At 41.1% G+C, this 21,486-nt stretch overlaps 2 protein-coding genes across 3 annotated transcripts in view; one reads left to right on the top strand and one right to left on the bottom strand.

Moving 5' to 3' along the window:
• Positions 1-4,840, bottom strand: part of rangap1b (Ran GTPase activating protein 1b) — a 17,105-nt gene extending 12,265 nt beyond the window's left edge. The window contains 4 exon segments of the mRNA XM_034707639.1: positions 161-220; positions 609-736; positions 874-992; positions 4,705-4,840. Of these exon segments, the coding sequence (XP_034563530.1) occupies positions 161-220; positions 609-736; positions 874-985 (300 nt within the window). The 5' untranslated portion in view covers positions 986-992; positions 4,705-4,840.
• Positions 4,474-21,486, top strand: zc3h7bb (zinc finger CCCH-type containing 7Bb). 2 transcript variants are annotated; one of them, XM_034707634.1, is made up of 21 exons: positions 4,474-4,764; positions 6,940-7,001; positions 7,125-7,161; positions 7,460-7,657; positions 7,882-8,040; positions 9,105-9,245; positions 9,336-9,378; positions 9,488-9,723; positions 9,840-10,134; positions 10,632-10,690; positions 10,853-10,952; positions 11,397-11,558; positions 11,707-11,912; positions 12,022-12,122; positions 12,247-12,428; positions 12,556-12,635; positions 12,751-13,019; positions 14,979-15,084; positions 15,478-15,586; positions 16,478-16,611; positions 16,784-21,486. In XM_034707634.1, exons 2-21 carry the CDS (start codon positions 6,943-6,945, stop codon positions 16,817-16,819), a joined length of 2,712 nt encoding a protein of 903 aa, XP_034563525.1. In that variant the 5' UTR covers positions 4,474-4,764; positions 6,940-6,942; the 3' UTR covers positions 16,820-21,486. The 2 variants fall into 2 exon arrangements, with proteins under 2 accessions (XP_034563525.1, XP_034563526.1); XM_034707635.1 differs by lacking the exon at positions 4,474-4,764 and adding an exon at positions 5,436-5,528.

Raw genomic sequence — 21,486 nt, 5'->3', positions numbered from 1 at the left:
AAAGACAGAGAACATGTGAATCAGACATAAATACAATCAGCAACTCATATATGAGTACTTGAAATTACTGAAATACACAAGGAAATGTGTTTTCATAAATAAAATTAATGATGATGATAATGATCCCTTATCACAGTAAACAAATTTCTGAAATTCTTACCAAGGCTGTTGGGATTTCAGAGCGCAACCTCCCAGTGAACATGTCACTCCAATAGCATCTCTGAAAGACATAAAGAATAGTTGAGAGACTGTTTTCTTTGCTGAAAGTACAGGCAGATGGTATCAGTGTAGCACTTCAAGGATGGGGACAAAACCAGAGTTTTTCATGCAGCATTAAGCTGTAAGAACCAAGGGATTCGTCTGATTCTCAGTGGAGTGCAATTCAGTAGATGTTACCGTGTATTTAAGCAAAGATCTTGTTTGGTTATTTCTGACAATAACAGCTCTGACACTAATACATGCGTTTTTTTAATGAGAAAACAATGATACAACAGTTATATGGTGTATAGTAAAGTACATTCACTGGTCTGAGACTAATAGGCAGATCTAAAATGTGATTGTTGCCAATGTTTGTTCACTATGAAAGCACACTTCAAACTCTGGAGTACCTGTAGTTGGTCTCTGCCCTCCAGGGCCTTGGCGATGGCTCGGGCAGCCTCTACTCCCACAGTGTTTCCCTCCAGGCACAGAGCTCTCAAATCCTGGCAACGCTCGATCTCATGGACCAGCTCCTTTGCTGAAAAACAGATAACAGGTTGTCATGTGTGAAGAGGAAACAGGGACAAACCCTCAGACACCACCAGATTAAAAGAGGCCAATATAAAGACAACAGAGATGAATTAATCCTTTCTAATACTCTGTTAGATATCTTACCTGATTCTTCGTTGTCCAGCTTCAGCCCCAGGCCTTTATAGCTCAACTCTCGATCCCCAACGTGGGTTTTTGAAAGAGCATCAGCCAACTGAGCGATGTCATCTGAGGCCATGGTGACTCTGTGGAAACATCCAGAAGTTTAAACAATAGGTGAAAGTTTCACAAAGTTTCACAAAGTATCAATCAGCAGAAGTAACAGCACTGTTCTCAGAATGTAAACTGTATATTCAATTCTAGTTTTCAAACATCAATAGAACAACAACGATGAGAGTAGCTCTTTAGCTTCACAGGTGCTAGCTGACAGAGGTGCGCAACATACTCAATATAAGACCCATTCACAGCTAAAGCCTTTCTTAAAGTGATACGAGGGTGAATGTGACCTCAGACAAATGTAGTAATGTTTCGTGCGGCCATTTAGCTATCATCACAGATCAAACTCGAGCTTTGTACCTTACCCATAGACTGCATAAAGACCTTACCACAGAAAGTATTTCCCAAGAATCGAGCGCGCTCTCACGCCGCTCTTCCGCGCAGCGCGCCGGTTGCTAAACTGTGTGACGTCATGCTGCCGGTTTCTTCTTCGTTGGTTCTGTTGACAAACCGGTCAAACATGATGATCTACATGACTTACACCGCCACCTGCTGTTACCACCCTTTTTATTTACAGTCTATGGTTACCTCCAGGTTACATTCAGAGGTGTCAAAAGTATTCACATTCATTACTCAAGTAGAAGTATAGATACTAGGGTTTAAAAAGACTTCTGTAGAAGTTGAAGTATCAGCTCAAGCTTTTTACTCAAGTAAAAGTGTAAAAGTACTGGTTTCAAAACTACTTAAAGCATAAAAGTAAAAGTAATGTAAGGGGAAAAAACGTCATTAAGGACAAAAGCTTATAAGCTGCGCCACAGAGGCCTAGTGCACCACCCCACCTCCAAAAAAAACATGTTTCTGAAGGCCATAATGACTATAATCCTATACTAATATGTTAATGTTGAAATATTTGGGTTGCACCTGTTTCAGCCACTTTCATGCCCATTGAAAATAAATGCATTTTAGTACAATGCAGATACATAAAAGAACATATATGTGTACTACTGAACATTAACGTATTAAATGAATGAAAACAAGCCAAAAAGAAATAAGAATAAAGAGGCCATTTTTAAAATGTAAGGAGTAGAAAGTACAGATGATTGCTTGAAAATGTAAGGAATAGAAGTAAAAAGTTGGCTGAAAAATAATGACTCCAGTAAAGTATAGATACCCAAAATTTCTACTTAAGTAAGGTAACAAAGTATTTGTACTTCGTTACTTGACACCTCTGCTAACATTCCCTATATGTTTTTGATAATGTTTCAAGACAAGGTTCTGAGTGTTATATTCAAAGAACATCTTAAGGATGTTTATCGATATAAATAATGTTCTTTTTTTCGGTTATGTTTTGATAATATTCTTTCGGTAACAGACACGGTTTAGAGTTTAATAATCGAAGAACATCTTAAGGATGTCTTTCAGTTTAAAAATGTGTCCTTTTTTAACTGTTAATGAAGAATGAAGAAGAACAGTTGTCTTTAACATTCAGAGGATGTTTTGGTATTAATATTTAGGAAAAAGATTATTGAGTATAAAATGTTCCCATAATGTTACTGAGTAACAAAGAAGCAACATTCTCGAGCAACATGTAAAAAATGTTTTCAGGTTGTTTCTAACGCTTCAAATCACAAAATCTTTTATTTAAGAATATTTCGGGGATATTTAATTAGAACAAAGATGGAATGTTTTATCTTTAACATCAAAGGATGTTTTGATAAAATTCTTTGGGTCACAATTATTGATTGTTTTGAGAGTACGTTATCTGATAACAAATTGTGAACATAAAGAAAACTTCCCACTGAGAATGTTTCAAGAACATTAGGGCGTAATATTCGAGCACTGTTGTCACTTAACATTTTCTTAATGTTTTAAGAGAATGTTACTAGAGAACATTCTTTGAACACAAAGCAAACTTCCCGCTGAAAACATTACAGGAACATTCTCTGTAACATTAACAGAATGTTTTTAGAACAAAACATTACTTGCTGGGCTGAAGTTAGACAGAAATATTAACTGCCCCAGCACAAAGGTTTTTCTTATATGCAAATGCAAGAACTATCTGTTTCTTTATAGGTTTAACTAAAAACCCAAGTTCCAAAATGTTGATAATAACAGGATTTCATGGTTCGTAAATAGTCTATATTTAATTGAGAATAGGGAAAAAGACAACACGTCTAATGTTGAAACTGAAAAACATTATTGTTTTATGAAAAATATGCTCATTTAAAAGTTGATGCCAGCAACCGGTCCCATAATAGTTGGGGCAGGGGAAACAAAACGCTGAAAAGGCTGTGATGTACTTAAAAAAAGAAACCTGGAGGAACAATTTCCAACTAGTTTGATCATTTGCAACAGGTTAGAAACAGATGAGGGGAAGTCATAATTTGGTGTAAGACTGTGGAAGCAAATTTTTCAACAATTTCTGAATCATTTCACACAAGGAACATTTAAAAGGAAAGCATTCGACAAGAAGTCAACATTGTTTTTCTCCACAGGATATGGATCCTGAACGTCTGAAATGAAGAGAGGAAATCCAGAAAGCAATGAGCTTTATCCAGTGAGTGAACAAGCAAGGAATTTGGGCTTTTATCATATAATAGCACATCATCAACATCAAGGCCAAAAAACAAATACTGGATGGCCAAAATCTTTGGGCCCTCGGCAGCAATGTATCAAATACAGATATGTCTCTGTGGTGGAAATCACTGCATACTCTCAAAATCACTTGTCAATCATTTGTGAACTCAGTTTGTCACTGCAGCCACAAATTTAGGTTAAAACCTTACCATGCAATAATTTGCATAATCTGGTTGAGATTCATAAAGTCTTTTTAGAGCACTATCAGATGATCCACTAACTACTAACACTAGCACTACACCCCTGCATACAACACTGTCTAGCAAGCAAACTGCTCACGCTGGAGCTGAAGGGTCAAAATAATCAACTTTACCTTCTTCAATATTGTAATCTATCTGTTCTTCTGTTGTAAACATTACACTGCGTGTCAGGTGAATGGGAAACCTGTGTGTTTGGTGTGTTCACAGCAGGTTAAAGAGTAAAATATTCAGCCAACTATGAGACTCATCATGACAAAAAATACAACAGCTGTTTTTGTAGAAAGATAGTTCATTAAATGTGAACATTTTCAGAATAAACTTGTACTTTTTTGCACTAAAACAACATGACAAATGTAGAGTTTTCGTTATTTATAAGTTATTATGTTATGCTTTTACTGGTCCGGCCCACTTCAGAACAACTTGGGCTGTATGTGGCCCCTGAAATGAGTTTGACACCCCTGTAGATATCTTTTAAAGGGCCATTATGCTTTTTTGTTTTGTAGACAACCATTTTAAATACAGGGTCTTAAATTGTGATTGGAACAATGTAAACATGAGGATTTAGTCACTCACTGTTAAGTAACAGTTATTACTATTACTTCTTAGTACATCAAAGTATTCAGTTTGCCTCAGGGCATCAAGTAAAGACGAAGCCCGACTAGTTCCCTGGCGCAGGCTTTGTGGTTTTGTCTCCCTCATGTGGCCACACTTCTTCAAACTTGTTGCAGTACTGGACTCGCCATAACACATAGCAGCTAGCTAGCTAACCTTAGCAAGTCAGTATCCTGCAGCAGCCGTAGCGCAGAGAAACTCGTGCTCCGTCCAAATACCAATGACAGGGATACTAAAACTACAAATATGCGTCTGGATACTTACTGATACTAGGCTGGCCACATTTCCCTACCTTTTCTGCCACACTCTACGAAGCTATCTCTGATCTGAAAACCACTCAGCTGAACTCTCGGTGAGTTGTCGTGTGAAGTGTTAGCTCACTGAAATATGAAGTAAGCTAACTAACCTGATAGATAGCTGGGTTTATATGCAGCATAGCTGTATGTCAGCTCAACAGACAGTCTTTGAAAACTGACAAATAAACAATAGAATGTTTGCAATGTGGCAACGATGCAAGAACGCTTTGAAAGCTAACTTTGCCTTCATCATGTCTGAACGCTAGCTATGCTAACTCCCAGTGATCTAGCATTAGAGGGCTAATCCGTTCCAGCAGCAGGGAAACTCGGGTTGCTTTACCTACACCAGCAGAGAAATGTTCATTCTGATATTTATATCTGACACCGCAGTCAGTGTAAGGTTTTGTTGGAGTTGACAATTTGGCCTGTAAATGAAAAAATAAATGTAGTTAACGTTGTCCCAACATTGTTGTGGCTAGCGATACATTCCATCATTCAGATGACTATCTAAAATGACTGAAATTCCAAATGTACTGTCTCATGCTAAACCAGTGCTCAACCAACTACATCTTAACGCTAGTTAGCTGAAGTATGACCCCGCGTCACCGTCATCTGTCCCAGCTGTTTGTTTACGCGAGTCCGATGATTTCATAGCGTGTTTTAGTGGCAGGCCCGAGCTGGACCAGGACGTCTTTAGCATGTTTTTAACATTCAAATGATTACATTACTCTCTCTATCAGCCTATTCATGGTATGAGTATATACTTCGACTGCTGTTGTCAGGGTTGTCGATACAGCTTACTCAACTCAACTCATCTGAGGTATGCTGATGACTTCATCATTTTGTCCCCCAACAGTGCTGGTTTACAGCAACTGCACAGAATATGCTCTCTAGCCATGGAGTGCAGCATGACATCAAGTTCAACAGCAAAAATAGTGTTATAATGATTGTGAAAGCCAAGGATGATCAGACGCAAAACTTTCCTTCTTTCTGTATGTTTGATCAAGTGCTTAGTGTAGTGGACAAAGTCAAATATCTGGGGCACATTATCAGAAATGACTTGTGTGATGATGATGATGATGATGTGCAGCAACAGTGCTGTAAACTGTGTGCACAGGCTATTATGCTGGCACGTAAATGTCCAATGTGCACATATAATGTTAAAACAGAGCTTTTTAGAGCTCTTCTTTATTCTGCCCATGTGTGGTGCAGTTACAGAAGAGCTAAAATGAAAAAGCTTCAGGTAGCATACAATGATGCATATCGAATTTTCCCTAAACTACCAAGATGGACCAGTGCACGTTTTATGTTTGTATCAAACAATGTCCCTACACTTCATGCTGTACAGAGAAATTTGTTGTATACATTTATGTGAGGCTTAGCCGATTCAGAAAATGAAATTTTAAGGGAGCTCACTGAGCCCACATAAAGTGACAAGATATTTTTCTTGTTTTTGGAAACACTGGTACAAATGCATTTTTATGCTTTAATCAAAATGAATGTGTAAACTGTAGTTATGTGATCTTTTTAATTCTTGCTGGACATGTTTTCTTACTTATTTTAGTCTCTTATATTACTCTTGTGCTGATATGGACCTATGGGTCTGAAATAAAGTATATCTATCAACTCAACTCAACTCAACTCAGCTTCATTTAAATATCACCTTTCAAACATAAAAACATGCAGCCCAAAGTGCTTCACAGAATAACAGAGACAGAAAACAACAGCAATGGTAAAATTATAAAAGGCAGGATTATAAATAAAATACTTAAAAATAAAATAAAATCAATACAGTAAATTTAATAAGATAAGTAATAGTGAAAAGAAAAGTAAAAAATAAGGTAGCGTTACCAAGATCAGATGAATACAATAAATAAATAAATAAGATAAATAAATAAGAAGAATGGATGTTAAAGCAATGATTATTATAATAATGATTAAAATAATGATATAAATAACAGTAATAATAATATAATAATAATAATAATAATAATAATGCAGTCCAGGGCTATTAATTTACTCCAAATTAAAAGCTAGATTAAAAAGGTAAGTCTTAAGTTTACTTTTAAAAACACCCAGAGAGCTCGCTGTTTCAATTTCCAGAGGCAGAGAGTTCCATAGCTTAGGGGCGTAAAAACAGAAAGCTCTCCGGCAGGTGCTTGTGTGAGACACACAAGGAACATTTAAAAGGAAAGCATTCGACAAGAAGTGAACATTGTTTTTCTCCACAGGATATGGATCCTGAACGTCTGAAACGAAGAGAGGAAATCCAGAAAGCAATGAGCTTTATCCAGTGAGTGAACAAGCTATATTGGCTGTGGACATCTCTTACATTAACAAGTTGTTATACGACCCAAGCAGGACCTTTTTGATGTAAATGGAGATTAACTTCATCCATTTAATTCTCTCTCTTCAGGTCATCATTGCCTTTCCCAGAGCCTGAGAGTTATGAGGTTTGTTTTTGTTCTTTGTATCAATGATATTCTCTTTTAATATTCATTCAGACTTACCCACAGCCATACACACAATTAGTTTTATTGTCTCTTGAAAGTTAACTTTGACCTGGGCATCATGATTTATCTAGTCACCATTGTTTCCCTTCATTCTTATTTCCCCCTTTTCTTACCCTGCTGAGCCTTTTGGTCTGTCTCTTATTACCTTTCCATTATTTATTTATGTTAACCTCTCTTCCCTTCTCACCCCCTCATTATTCAATCTCTGTTTTGACCTCTTTCCACATGTTCCCTCCAGGCGTTTCTGACCCAGTTGGTGTGTAACTTGCTGGATGAGGGAAATTCTTGTTTTCGAGATGGGGACTGTCGTCAGGCAACCCAGCAGTACGGGGAGGGGATAAGTGTTGCCCGCTACGCTCAGGCTGAGGCCCTTGTCATCCCCAAAGAGCTGCTGGAGAGCCTCTATGTCAACAGGGCAGCCGCCTTCTACCAGACGGTGAGAAGGAGGGGGAAAGTGGGAACATGTCATCTGCAGATGCTTATGTAGACAATGAGTTGTAGAAAATGTGTCATTGTGACTTATCATAGATCAGGCAGTAACTCTGATTATGTTAAAATACAAGTAATTATACACACTTTTAGTTTCTGAATGTTGTTGCTTAAACCCTTGCTGCTCTGGCCATTACACTATGACTAAACCTTTTGTTGTTTCTATCTCAGAGGGAGTATGAGCGTGGTGTTCAGGACTGTGACAGCGCACTGTGTGTGTCAGAAGGCAGTCGCAAAGCATTGTACCGCAAAGCAATCTGTCTGAGGGAGCTTGGACGATTCAGAGAGGCCTACGAGTGTGTAACCAAATGTCTCCTCACAGCACCTCATGTATGTAGAAATATTAATGCAAATGCCATATGGGCTGTGTCCAATAATGCTGCGGATTTTACACAGACGGCGCCAACAACCTCAATTTCAGAGCACTTCTCACTGACGCTTAAGCCTGGTTTATACTCCTTCATCCGGTCGACGGCATAGCCTATGACGTAGCCTACACCTTTGGGCTGCTTAGCCCCCTTACCTACACAGAGGCCTATGCACGTAGCCAATCCCAGGGCTCACACGTGGACTGAGTGCTGTGTGATTGGTCTGCTTGACGGCACTGTATTTCCTGCATTTACAGCACTTCTGGAATCGGTTGTGCATTTCATCTCCTCTGAAGTCTCCTCTCTAATCTTCCCTGTAATCATTGCTGTAGGATAAACAGCTAAATGTATCAGCTGTAAGCTAACGTAAAACGTCTGGAACTGTGTGAAAAAGTAAACCATAAAGGTAGCGGGGCCTAAAACAGGCGACCTGACCATCAAGTGTTTCGGTGGAGTATTGCTGTGCAACATGGACACATCAACACAGAAGTATGTGGTGCTCACATATGCGCTGGCAGCTGCTGTGTAGAGTCGACGCATAATTATAAACCAGGCTTTATTCTTTTTAGGTTAATGTAAGTTGTCCTGTGCACCTCAAAGGACAATATGTAAAAACAATTGATAGAAATTGTGTTGTATTATCAGTAGCAGCTCCACATATTGAAGTGTGGTTAGTTTCACCTTTGTACAACATTGTTGTTTATAGTTGATATCAAAAGTCCCACATCTTCTTGATTCTGAATGGTCAGTGATCAAGAAGTGACATTGAAAAGCTTTGCAGTGTTCCAAAAGTGGAACTATTTTCGACTGAGAGCACAGCGACTTTAATCAGCTGACACTGAGGATGTTTTCAAGCTGAACTGCTGAGTGCTGAAAATGATAAACTACATTTAGTTTGAATAGAAAACAGGTGCTGCGAGGGCAAAAACCAGCATTAGTGGACATAGCCCTATTAATTAATCCCACGCCTGTATTGAACTTCTCCTTGGTAAGACTGACCATTTTCCCATCTAACTGAACTTTCAGGACAGGCAGGTGAGTGACCTTGCTCAGGATTTAGCTAGTAAACTGGGTCTGAAAGGTCGTAAAGCTTATGTCAGCCTACAGACAGAATCCACGGCCACAGAAGGGGAGGGTCATGGGGAGAGCTCTCCACCCACAGGAGAGGTAAGTGCTGTCATTACAGAACAGCGCAAAAGACTTGGAATGAGGTGAGGGAAGGAAAGAGGCTAACCATGTCTTAATTTTTCTTCTCAGATGTCGTCCAATGGGCTGGAATCTCTGGGCGACATTGGGCCAGGTATGACATGCATGTCTGCACCAACCCAAACCTCAATCTTTCTTTGCATATTTTAAACGTAACTGTTACGTTATTTTTATTCATTATTTATTGTGTTCGTCCATCTCAGAAGGCCTGTCTAGTGCGCAGTGCATCCCTGCACCCTTGGCCACACCAATCCCAGTGAGCGACGAGCCGGCAAGCCCCGTAGTGTCCCCCTGCACTGACCTGTCAGAGAGCCCCAGCAGCCAGGCTCTGCCTCCTATGCCGTATTCTGTCCCCGTGTCGGAACACATGGAGGAATGCGGCAGCCTCAAGGACGAGCTGGACAGTCTGCTCGAGTGCATCCCTAAGAAAGTCAGTGAAGTGAGTGAAGGACAGATAAGCAAAGCGGGCATTTGGGTTTTAGTAGGCAAGACTTTAAGTGATAGGCTTAGGCCTTCAAAGATTTAACATTAGCTTCTTTTTGTCTCCTGATCCAGAGTCCAGTCCAGGGTGCAATCCCAACCAACCTCCCCAACACAGCGATGGGTCTTCGGCCTCCGTACTCTCCAAGCCTTCCAGCCCCATCACCCCAGCTTCCCTCAGCCTTTTTCAGCTCCTCCATCAGCGAAATTTCCCCCCTGGAGCCTTACCTGCCTCTGGCCCAGAGAGACCAGGGCTCCACCCAGGCGCAGGACGCACTGGGAGGCTTCTCCACTGGGGCTGCAGATGGAGAAGGGAAGACAGGAGTTGCTGCTGGCGGGCTGGACTCGTTGTCTGAGTACACTCTCCCTGGTGAGAAAAAAATACCCAAAACTTGACTTAGGGAAACATATAGTTTGTTTTGAAAAAGCTGTCCTAACACGTTGAATATTTAAAGACTTATACTACCTGATTTCCTGTACTTAATTACATGTGCCATGCCCATTTTTATGATGGTAAGAAGTAGTCACATCCTCCCACTCTCCCGTGTTTACTGTATAGAGACTGTAATGAATGATAAATCAGCAGCAATAATGTAAGGTAATCCACAGGTAAATGTAGCTGATATACTGCAAGTAAATACAAGAGCAGGACTGTTTCTTTATTGTGTAATGTTTGCACAATGCAGAGTCCAGACCCTAAAAGAATAATTGCTACATTGGTAGTGGCCTAATAGGGATCGAAATAAATAAGTAATGGATTCAGAGGGCTTCAGTCAGTTCAACCTCCACCATCAGCAGCAGTAAGTATGAGTCAGCACCATTACAGTATGATGTCTGACATCAGTGTCCTTGTGTCTTGGTCTGCAGGGGGCCGAGTGTGTCATAGCTTCATCCCTGGAATGCGCAACCACAGTGCTGCACATGCAGTGAGTAATATTCACACACAGAGGGGCTCTTGGTAACATGTTTTGACTCTTCCGTTGCAGGAAAATGCTTGTTTATCTTTATCTGTATTATTGAGTAGCAATTTCTAAAAGTGCTCCTCAGGAGCTTTTGTGTTCATTTCTGTGTCCCTTCCTCTTCTTCAGAATGGTCCAGCAGGAACCAACCTGTCTCTGCTCTCCAGGAACCCCCTCGCAGCTACACATGAGTTTCGTCAGGCCTGTCACGCCTGTTATAGCAGAATAGGTTGGTTTAAGTTGTTCAACACTGATCCTTTTTCATGCAAATTTCCACAGTGGGAGTTGTGTTCATTTCATGTCAAATGGCCTAAAAACTTCTAAAGGAATGTTGAGTCTCTTTTTCACACACCGATGGGAAACACATTGCTATGTAAAAGTGTGAGACTCTATAATCAATAATATATATGTATATATGTTGTAAGATATGCTTATTTTTACCTCTTCAATTTGAATTCATAATAACTTTTTAATAATTGATATTTTATAGGCTCTTGTTTGCTTTATACTCTTTTGCATTGTCTACTTTGCTGCTGTAACACTTAAATTTCCCCATTGTGGGATGAATAAAGGACTATCTTATCTTATGTAAAGGATTTATCTCATCTAATAAAAACACCTATAAAATATTGTAAATGACATTGTCCAGTGTCTCCCCTCCTCCTGCTCACAGGTCCACGAGTGATGGACTACAAGTATCAGCCAGAGGCAGCACACCGCTGCAAAAGGGACGTGCTGCTATGCCGCATCAAAAGCACAGATGACCCTACTTGGAAGAGGATCAGGCCACGACCGGCACGGAACAACTTCTTGGGGGCATTTGTGCTCTGTAAAGGTATGCAGTCTTTATAAAGAATGGAGCCATATGAATATATAGGTGCAATAATCAGCTTGTAAATACACTCAACAGTAAAATGTTGGTGACATTTGGGAACAGGTCTGTTCTCCTTCTCTTCAACACAGTGTCTCCCTGTGTCCCACAGAGGTGCAGGAGCGTCAGGAGTGCCAGTACGGGGAGAACTGTACGTTTGCGTACTGCCAGGAGGAGATTGATGTGTGGACTCAGGAGAGGAAGGGAGCGCTGAGCAGAGAGCTGCTGTTTGATCCACTGGGCAGTACAGAGAGACGGGCACTCAGTGTCACCAGACTGCTGCAGCTCCATATGGGCATGTTCATGTTCCTCTGTGAGGTCAGACCACAGGCTGTGCTTCTGTTTTTCTTTGTCTTTTTATACCTTAACCTTTTTTATCACAAGAATCAGACTCTGACTTCTCTTCCTCTCTTTGCTCTTTTATCAGGAATGTTTTGACAGTAAGCCTCGCATCATTAGCAAACGCAGCAAAGAAAACTTATCGGTGTGCTCGAACCTCACAGCTCGACACCCATTCGACGACAACAAGTGAGTTAAACGTGGTCTGAAGCGGACTCTTTACAAAATGATGATCTTAGTTTGGTTGTGTAGCAGCTTGGTGAAACACAGAGGGGAGGAATTATATGATGACACACTTCTCTCTCTGCTTCAGGTGCCTTGTGCACGTGGTGAGGTCAGCCAATGTACGCTACAGTAAGGTGCGTCCCCTGCATCCTCTCTGCCAGTTCGACGTGTGCCGCCACGAGGTTCGCTATGGCTGCCAGCGTGAAGACAGCTGCTCCTTCGCTCACTCTGTAATAGAGCTGAAATGCTGGGTCCTGCAGCAGGATACTGGTGGGTAGAAAACACACAGATTAAGTTAAATAAATTCCAATTAGTCAACAGCCATAAACGGAATCAAATGTGTCATGAATAACTGAAGGAATTATTTTCTGAGCTGCTCCCTGATGTTTTCCCTCAGGTATCACCCATGAAGAGATGGTGCAAGAGTCCAAGAGGCACTGGCAGAGGTTGGAACAGAACGCACAGAAGCAGCAGAAGGTAGGAGAGAATGCTGAGACTTTTCACCCTCAATCATAAAAAAAACAAAGCTACCAAGATTGAATAAAATTAATGTCAGAATCAAAATCAAAGTCCTTCTCTTTCTGTGTTCCAGCCCATTCACATACCCCATCCAAGTAGCAGCCTACCTGCAGGAGGAGTGGGGGGAATGGGGGGTGGCGGAGGTGTAGGTGGAGATGGCCTCGGTGGGGGTGGTGTGAGTCCGATGGGCGGGATGGGGGTGGGAGGGTTGGGAGCGGTGGCTGGAAGAGGACGACCCCTCAACCTGAAAATGAAGTTTGTGTGCGGCCAGTGCTGGAGAGAGGGACAGGTCAACGAGCCCGACAAGAACCTCAAGTACTGCACGGCCAAAGCACGGCACAGGTGAGGCCTCTGTCTCTCTCTCTCTCTCTCTCTCTCTCTCTCTCTCTCTCTCTCTCTCTCTCTCTCTCTCTCTCTCTCTCTCTCTCTCTCTCTCTCTCTCTCTCTCTCTCTCTCTCTCTCTCTCTCTCACAATCTCTCTCTCACAATCTCACACACACACACACACACACACACACACACACACACATAGTTCAGAGCTATGTAGCAGCGTGAACTTTTTCAGAACCAATCTTCAAGCTTATGTTCCAGCTTGTTTGTCAGTTTTAATATGTCATGGACTCTAATGATGATATCAGTTTCAGAGGCGCCCTTGATTCTGCACAGAACACCAGATCTGGTATGAGCAAGAACCTGAGTTTCCGTTACTGTAATTTCATAGCCATGAAGAAAATCGGCTTGCATTGCTGGAAATGGATTGTTCTTTGGTGCCGTGAACTGTAGCCCACAATTGTTTTAGAGCAGCAAGTAATGATGAATCACGGTCACTTCTTTTACAAACATAGAAAAGAACAACAGGGGCGCTGGTGGCCTAGCGGTCTAAGCGCCCCACATATAGAGGCTACAGTCCTCGTCGCAGAGGTTGCCGGTTCGACTCACGGCCGGTCGACCATTTGCTACATGTCCTCCCCCACTCTCCACTCCCCACATTTCCTGTCTCTCTTCAGCTTAAAAAGGCAAAATGCCTTTAAAAGATGGTAAAAGATTCAACATTACTTTGTTGTAGCTTCTCTAGCCACAAAATTCTACTTCATTTTTGCCGCTCACATTCTGTCAAACCCCTCCCCCCTTCCCCTCGGAGCTCCTCCAAAACGACCCCCCCCCCCGTCACATGCATGAGCACCGCTGACTTGCGACCATATGATCGTGACTGATTCAAAACCGGTCCTCACCAAAACATTATCATAGTGAAAATTAAAAACACAAACAAACATGGCTGCTGTTAGTACTCACAACTGTCATGCTAGCATTATCCAGTTGTACTGGTGACATGATATCAGGAGAAAAGTTTTAACGCATATAATACTGTAACAGCTCTACTGTTTGTTAAACGTGTTCAGTGTAGATGTTCTTAATTCCTACAGTGTTGACGGTTAGTGAAGGCATCAGGAGAAGTGTAGAGTGTGTGAGCGGGAGTTGTTTTGTTGGTTGGCTTGATCACGGCCAACAGTGACCGATTATTAAAACTCAATATGTTCACGAATCGGCTCGTCATCCCTACAGCGTATGGACGGACGCTACAGTACATATAACTTTTCTGTAGGACTTACTGAATGTCATTAATTCTTTTGCTTGTCAGAGCCCCCGTGGTGAGAGCTTTTTAGACTGATCCGGACTACAGTCCTGAGCAAAGCACCTCATCGGGTCAGAGGGGACAGGCCCGAGGTCGAGTGAGAGGGGCAATAAATAGAGTCAGGGGAAGCAGAGACAGGAGACGGGGAGTGCAAGCTGGGGAAATGTACACGCAGGAGGCGGGCAGAACGGCAGGACATGATTTGATTGGTTGATGGTGGTGGTTGGTGTTTTCCCAGGTTTACTCCGGCTGTAGATAGCAGCTTTTTTTCTCTCTTTTTTAGGAACACATTATGTATTGATTGCCATCGGGACATAAAGATCATTTTAACCAGTATGACAAAAAGTGTATCTAAATCTGATTACCAACCCCAGCTTTAACACTGAGTGGTTTAATATAAACACACTCCTCGCGAGAGACTTCTGTCTGCTGCTTTAATACCTATATTAAATAGTCTAAAGACTTTCCAGAGTATTAAGCTCAACTCACAAACCTCATATAAAAGCCAGATATGAAATATGTATGTTGAGATTTCACCTGTTACTTTCAGGCTTGAATCCTTAGCAAATTAATATCAGAAAGAAACTAATGTTTTAAATGTCCATTAAACTTGTTCACTCGTGTTCCTCTCTTTGTTTAAAATTCGACTTGGTGTTCTGTGTCTTTAGCTGGACAAAGGAGCGCCGGGTCCTTCTGGTGAAATCCTTTGAGAAGAAGAAATGGGTCGTTGTCCGGCCTCTACCTTTCTCCCGCACATATCCACAGCAATATGACGTGAGTCTTTCCCTCACTCCCTCTCCACCCCTCGTCCTCTCACATGCTCTGTACAGCTGACTCTGTCTGTGCCCTGGGGGACAGGTGTTGTTGTAAATTTCCTTCCCTCTGAGTCTTATTATTGTGTCGCTTCAAGTGCGCCTTTGACAGTGTTCGTGTTAACACATTCATCAGTGTTGAATAACAAGGTGCTTCAGTACATGTGTGATTGCCATATCAAGTGTTTAGAGAGAGTTCATTCAAAGGCGAACAATCAATATCTTTTATGCAACTCACTAGAATCCCAACATTTCCCTCACTGATAACCGTGACGGACATAGATAGCCACAGAACAACCTTTAGAGTTCTCAGTTAAGTTATCTCTTTGTGATCCTCTGTTTTTGCTTCTTTCAGATGTGTGTGCATGTAATGAAGCAGAAGAAGTGCCACTATATTGGGAACTGCTCATTTGCCCACAGTCTGGAGGAGAGAGATGTCTGGACGTACATGAAAAACAACAGCTGTAAGAGCCATTCAGAGCCAATGAGTTTTGTTATCACTGTATTTAGAGCAAGAAGACAAAATAGTGGTCGGGCATGAGCTGTACTTAAAGAGGGGGTGTTATGCTTTCTCATATTTCAAACATAGATATAAAGTAACAATGTTGGAAGTCCACACTAAACATGTGCAAGTTTTCAAACAGCTAGGTGTGCGTATTTTGTAGTTATCCCTGAATTGGAGTGTAAACCACTCAAAACGGTTGTTTTTAAAAAAAAAATCACGAGATCTTCACAAGATTTGCTGAATTTATGAGATCCTTGCATAAGGATCTCATAACTGGTTCATCTGTGCTGCTGGCACAGCAGACCACCACGCCCCCAGCAACACTGAGAAGAGTCTGCCCATAGCTCTGCCCCCTACATGCCTCCAGAGGGCTAGCCAATCAGAGGAAAGGGGGTTTGTGGAGCAAGAGGCCTTAAAGAGAAAGCAGCTAAAATGAAGGAGACAGAGGCTGAAATGAGGGTTTTCTAAAACACCAGTGCGAGAAAAAAAAGGATTTTTTTAGGGCTGTAAATCATGTAATGTTACAACAGAGGTGCCAGAAGGATATCATAAAGTCTGAATGTCTTTAGGACATTTAGATCCAGTTTGAATCATTGTATTGCTCTGATTTTTAATTTAATTGTCATAGCTTTAAGGTTTTATGGTATTTCTAATTATTCAACTGCACTAAAAGAAAGGATCACAGTTATGATAGTGGGTTTCACATGATTAGGCCTGCTGTTGGATCTCTGATCTGTGTGCCTCCTCTTTAAGTGCAAGCTCACCTGCTGTAATTGTTTTTCATAACACTGTGTTCTAGTTAACAGAGGTCATTTTTCTCCCTCTCCTGCTTTGCTTCGCTTCTCCTCAGTGAGAGATATGCAACAGATGTATGAACTGTGGCTTCAGCTCACCAATCAGAGCAGACGCACAGACAGCTCAGCTGTGACCCCGCCCCCAGAGGACAAGCAGGTCACCATAACAGCAGATTATACAGAGGGCATGGTGAGTAGCTTTAAAGCTAACACTATATTTCTATTTATAGAAATTCTAGAAAAAAATAGAGATATTTGCACCCAGAATCTTTTATAATAGTTCATGGAAAGTGATCTGTGATTGAAAACTTCCCATGTTTTTTAATGAGAGTGTGAGAGATGATCCGTGTCTGTGATTTCAGGGAGGACGGGGGTTGTCAGACGGAGACGATCTCTGAGCTTGAGCAGATGCAGCTGATCGCCGCTGAGCTGCAGACTAAGAGACAGGCTTGCTATACCAGCTACAATTCACCCGTCTGTCACTTTGCCAGTCTGACCTCTTCGAGCATCTAGCCCGCAGTGTGAGAGCAGATCGACAAACAACCACCCTCATACATGTACACACACAAGCAAACACAGTCTCACCGCACATTATATACCGACCACAGGCACCAGTCAGCACCGAGAGAACGCTGCAGTTACACACAGCATCTTAAGGTTTCCATTCAACAGATCTTACCACAGAAATTCCACAGACAGCTTGTTTAACCCTGATTTAAGTCAGCTAGTATTCCCTAGAGCTCTTAGACTGAGTATCTATTTTTCTTTTTTGTGTTCTGAACTCCTCGCAGCACTGAAACAATTCCTGGTGGGCGCGCTGGTCGCAGCTCATACATTTTGCTTGGTGATAGTTCAAAACTTATTTGAAGCTTGGCACTTGTACGTGTGACATTTTTTCTTTGTAGTGCCAAAACTGCTGAGCCCTCAGTGCTGTCAACGGCTAACAAGACTGAAGAAACTATAAGCAATGTAAAAAGAGGTTCTTGGTGGAAACTTTTCTTTGAGCAACTAAATTCTACTCTCCTTCCTTCATGGGAACGTAGAGAGAGAGAGGCAGAATAACTTCTAGGGATTCAATATTTTGAGCTTTTTTTTGTCCCAAGGGGAGTTTTACTTCCCTGTTATATTGTCTGCCATATTGGTAGAGTGCTATGAATGTAACGCCTGCACAGGCCTTTAAAAATAGGAAATTAGTCATTTAAAACGTTGCTGTGGTTGTGGAATGTTTTCATAGAAGACTATTTACATGCTCAAAAACAAGACGGTGTAACAGAATTTTTCCCGTCTTTAGTGATATAACACAACCCCGCTTAAAACCCTATCAGCAGCCCCTTCATTGGACAAACGCACAGCTTACTCCTGTAGTCATTTTCAGCTTACGTCCAGGTGAATCAAGCACGCATGACTGTAGGCGCCCTGTAGGTTGACACAAAGGGGGGAGGCCGACACGTCTTAATGATTCACCTGTTGCTAAGTTGGACACGGCTAATGGCTGAAAGCAATCGTTGCCAAAGCGACCTAGGTGCTATTCACCATCATTACACTGTACTGGTAAGCAGCGCACAGAGACATGCAGTGAGTGAAGAAGGGTTTCAAAGATGTGACTGCAGCACACATACAGTCCTAGCTAGAGCTGCTCTCAGCAATAGATCAGTTCAGACCACAGATGCCCATCACTGAATGATGACCTCACTTTGACTGAAGTTCAGAGGAAACACTGACTCTGCAGGAGAGTTCAGTTAAAAATAAAAAGTTTTGTGATCATTTAAAGAGAAAAAAAAACGTCCAAATGAAGGATAATAGAGAGCTGGGAAAAGATTTCTGATTGAAAGATGAAATAATAAATAATGTATGTTTCTATAGTTTTGGGTAATGATATTAAAGATAACTTGGACGTAAGGGCAGGTCGCCACTTCTCCAGTTGAACTGGGGTCATTGTTTGATTGGAAACCAACCATGCCCCACAGCCTTCTGATGGACACCCGTGTTCCTCATATGCAACAAGAGTGTTGTGTTCCTGTTGGCTGAGGGCCCCTCACATTAATCTGCATCATGGGAAACCTGCTAGCTTAAGACAGGATAATGATTCATACCCCATATTGTGCCTATAAACAACACATCAACGTACACATACACACACACTAACACACACATTGGCAGAACACCTGTCGCTATCCTATTCAAGCCTTTACTGTGGCCGAGACACGACAGAGGTATGTCTATATTCTGATACATATACACACATACTATACATATTTACATATAATGGTATACTACTAATGATAATTGATAACTTAGCGGTTAAGCTTAATAAATATATAACCTGAAAAGCTGTATTGATTACATAGAAGAACTCCTTGTAATTGAGGTATTGCTATATGACATGTATTGCTGAACTAGATGACTATAGTGATTTTTTTTTTTTTTAATGATTATTCTTTTTATTTTGTAATTTTTCCCTTCTGTGCAGGTTGTTCCAGACAGGGTTTGTGTGAAAAGGTTGCACCAGAGATTGATTTGATTTGGTTTTCAGACTGAAGGTGTGGAGATTGATTTGTAAGGGTTAAACTGAGTGAACCCCCCCCCCACAGAAGAGGCGTTTTCTTTGTTCTGGAGTGGCTAAAGCAGATTTACAGACTATATAAATGTTGTTCTCCAATGTAAACGGCTGAATCATGAAGAGCTGCACTTTCTGTTGCTTTTATATTTTGAGTAGTGAACTTGGCTCAGTGCACTTAATCAACAGACAGTATCACTGCATTGAAATACTGACATTTCACACATCAAATCAGCATTTGTGCAAAATATTTAAAGATAAAGGAAAGACTTTTATTTGTGTAAAAAAGTGTCATATAGTGTCTGTAGGCTCGACATTAGGATCAGTGGATTGATAGATCAAGTAGTTTTGTCTTAATCATCCTGCCTCTTCAAACGGACACAATCCCTAATCAATGAATTAACTGAGGTGAACAAGTCCATCCTGCAGACCTCAGGTCAGCTCTGCTGGTTACTCCACTGCTCTTTTTTGGGGGGGGGGTTGTTTATAATGAGCCCTTGTCTGGAACAGCCCAGGTATTAGCTTCTCTGAGGGATCGTATTACTACTACTCCTAGTATTATGATGAATATGATGACGATAATGATTGCTATCTATTGACTATTTCTATTTCTTCTCTATATGCTATTGATATATGTATGTTAATTGCAATGTATAACTCTCTTTATATATGTATCCATGTATGAATATAATAATTGACAGTAATATGCGTCTGTGTATGCAGCAGTGCACAGCTCTGTCTGGGAGGCCGCGAGCAGAAGGTAGATATGACGTGTAATCAGCTGCACACAGCTGCAGGCTGTTGATCATGTGAGACAGTGGAAGCAGTACAGTAGACCTGTTATAGGTGAATGTTGTCTGAGCTCTGTTTGTAGACGTTGGGATTGTTTAGGCTCTGGTCAAAGGTAAACCTGTGTAACTGATGATTTAAGATAACGGTTTCCGCCTCTACACAGCCGTAGTTTGAATCCTACAAACAGATCTCTCTGCTCGCTGCCTGTGCTGCACGTTAATGTTTTAATGGATTCAAAGACAGATCTGGAAACAAAGCATACATAGTAGCCTATATACTCCCATATAGCGCCTTATTCAATATACTACACCTATAAGATGATACATACCCCTATTGTATAATCTTGCTTATATATACCCTATATTATACCTGATACCTATTATAATACTTAGACACCCTTTATGAGGTAATTCAGCGAAGAGATGGTGGAGCTGATTTTTTTTCTGTGGCTGTGGAAGAGGTTGCTGTGGTCAGAATGTGTTACCATCTTGTTGCTTGAGGCGTTGTGAGGAGAGTGCGCCTCACTCAAATGCTCTTTATCAGTCTGTGAATGTAAGGTTAGGTAACTTTAAAATAACTAACGATGGAAAATCAACATATAGCCACATAGCTTTATCTGATTCTGGCTCATAATGATGTTGCATATCACCATCAGAAGGAAAAATTACAGAAATACATGATACGGCTGCTGATTTATATAAATAAACCAGAGACCACTTGATAAAAAGTCTGTCATCCATGTTGAGTCCCTTTTGATTAAAGTTATATTGAAGATAAAAAAAACGAGAGAGCGTTTGAGTGGAGGCTCCTCCTCCAGCTCTGGAGAAAGGCCAGCATTCATGATGTTACTGACATGCTCCGAAACAAACAAAGTAAACTGTGGATACCCGGGCTGTTTGTTTGGTGTGTGTTGTCGATGAAGGAGAATCATGACAAACTTACGGGGAGGCTGTGCTCGTGACAAATCACACATTTTGTTGGTGTTTCATTTTATCAAAATTTGTGTTTGCATTTTGATGAAATCAGCTCAATGTAGCAAATACAGCTTTATGCTAAAAAGAAAAGGCATGGGGAAAAAGTCCTGAAGATTTATATATTTACAGACTAAACTTCACTGTATTATAATCAAACAACCCAGTCTGCACATTCAAATGGAAGTACTGCAGTTTGGAAAAAAACTGTTTTGGGAAATACCTACAAATTACTTAAAAGTCATCTTTCACCCTCCTCTGATAAAAGCAGCTTTAGTCTGAGTCTTGTCAAGTCCATGCGGTTAGTTCTGGTCGTCGCATCCTGCTGAGGTTTAATGAAATGACACAGTCCTCGACTTGGATAAGTTTCTGATCAAGGAAAAAATCATGTGACACACCCTGCTTTATCCCTCTCCCCCAAAACCAGTTTGCATCACATGATTCTCCCTCAACAACATCACACCTACACAGCCTGAAATAAATCTTCATTTATCAGTTTTCTATCAGTTAAATTAATTGGTTATTCAAATTGTTTTTTTAACAACTCAGATAGAAAACCAGGGTTGCTAGAAGTGGAAAAACAAGGCCTCTTTTTGTACTGTATTTTTACATTTTGTTGTTTTATGTTTTTTGTTTTGTCTTCTTGACTTTGTTTTCTCTTTTCTCCTCCCTGGTTGGAAGTTCATGATCACACAAGTGGACCAAATCTCTTGAAAGCATTTAATAAACAGACTGTTTTAGAAAA

Source organism: Notolabrus celidotus, chromosome 18 (assembly GCF_009762535.1).
Source record: "Notolabrus celidotus isolate fNotCel1 chromosome 18, fNotCel1.pri, whole genome shotgun sequence".
Lineage (NCBI taxonomy): Eukaryota > Metazoa > Chordata > Actinopteri > Labriformes > Labridae > Notolabrus > Notolabrus celidotus.
The sequence above is the reverse complement of the archived record's forward strand: the minus strand, read 5'-3'. Positions and strand labels throughout refer to the sequence as shown.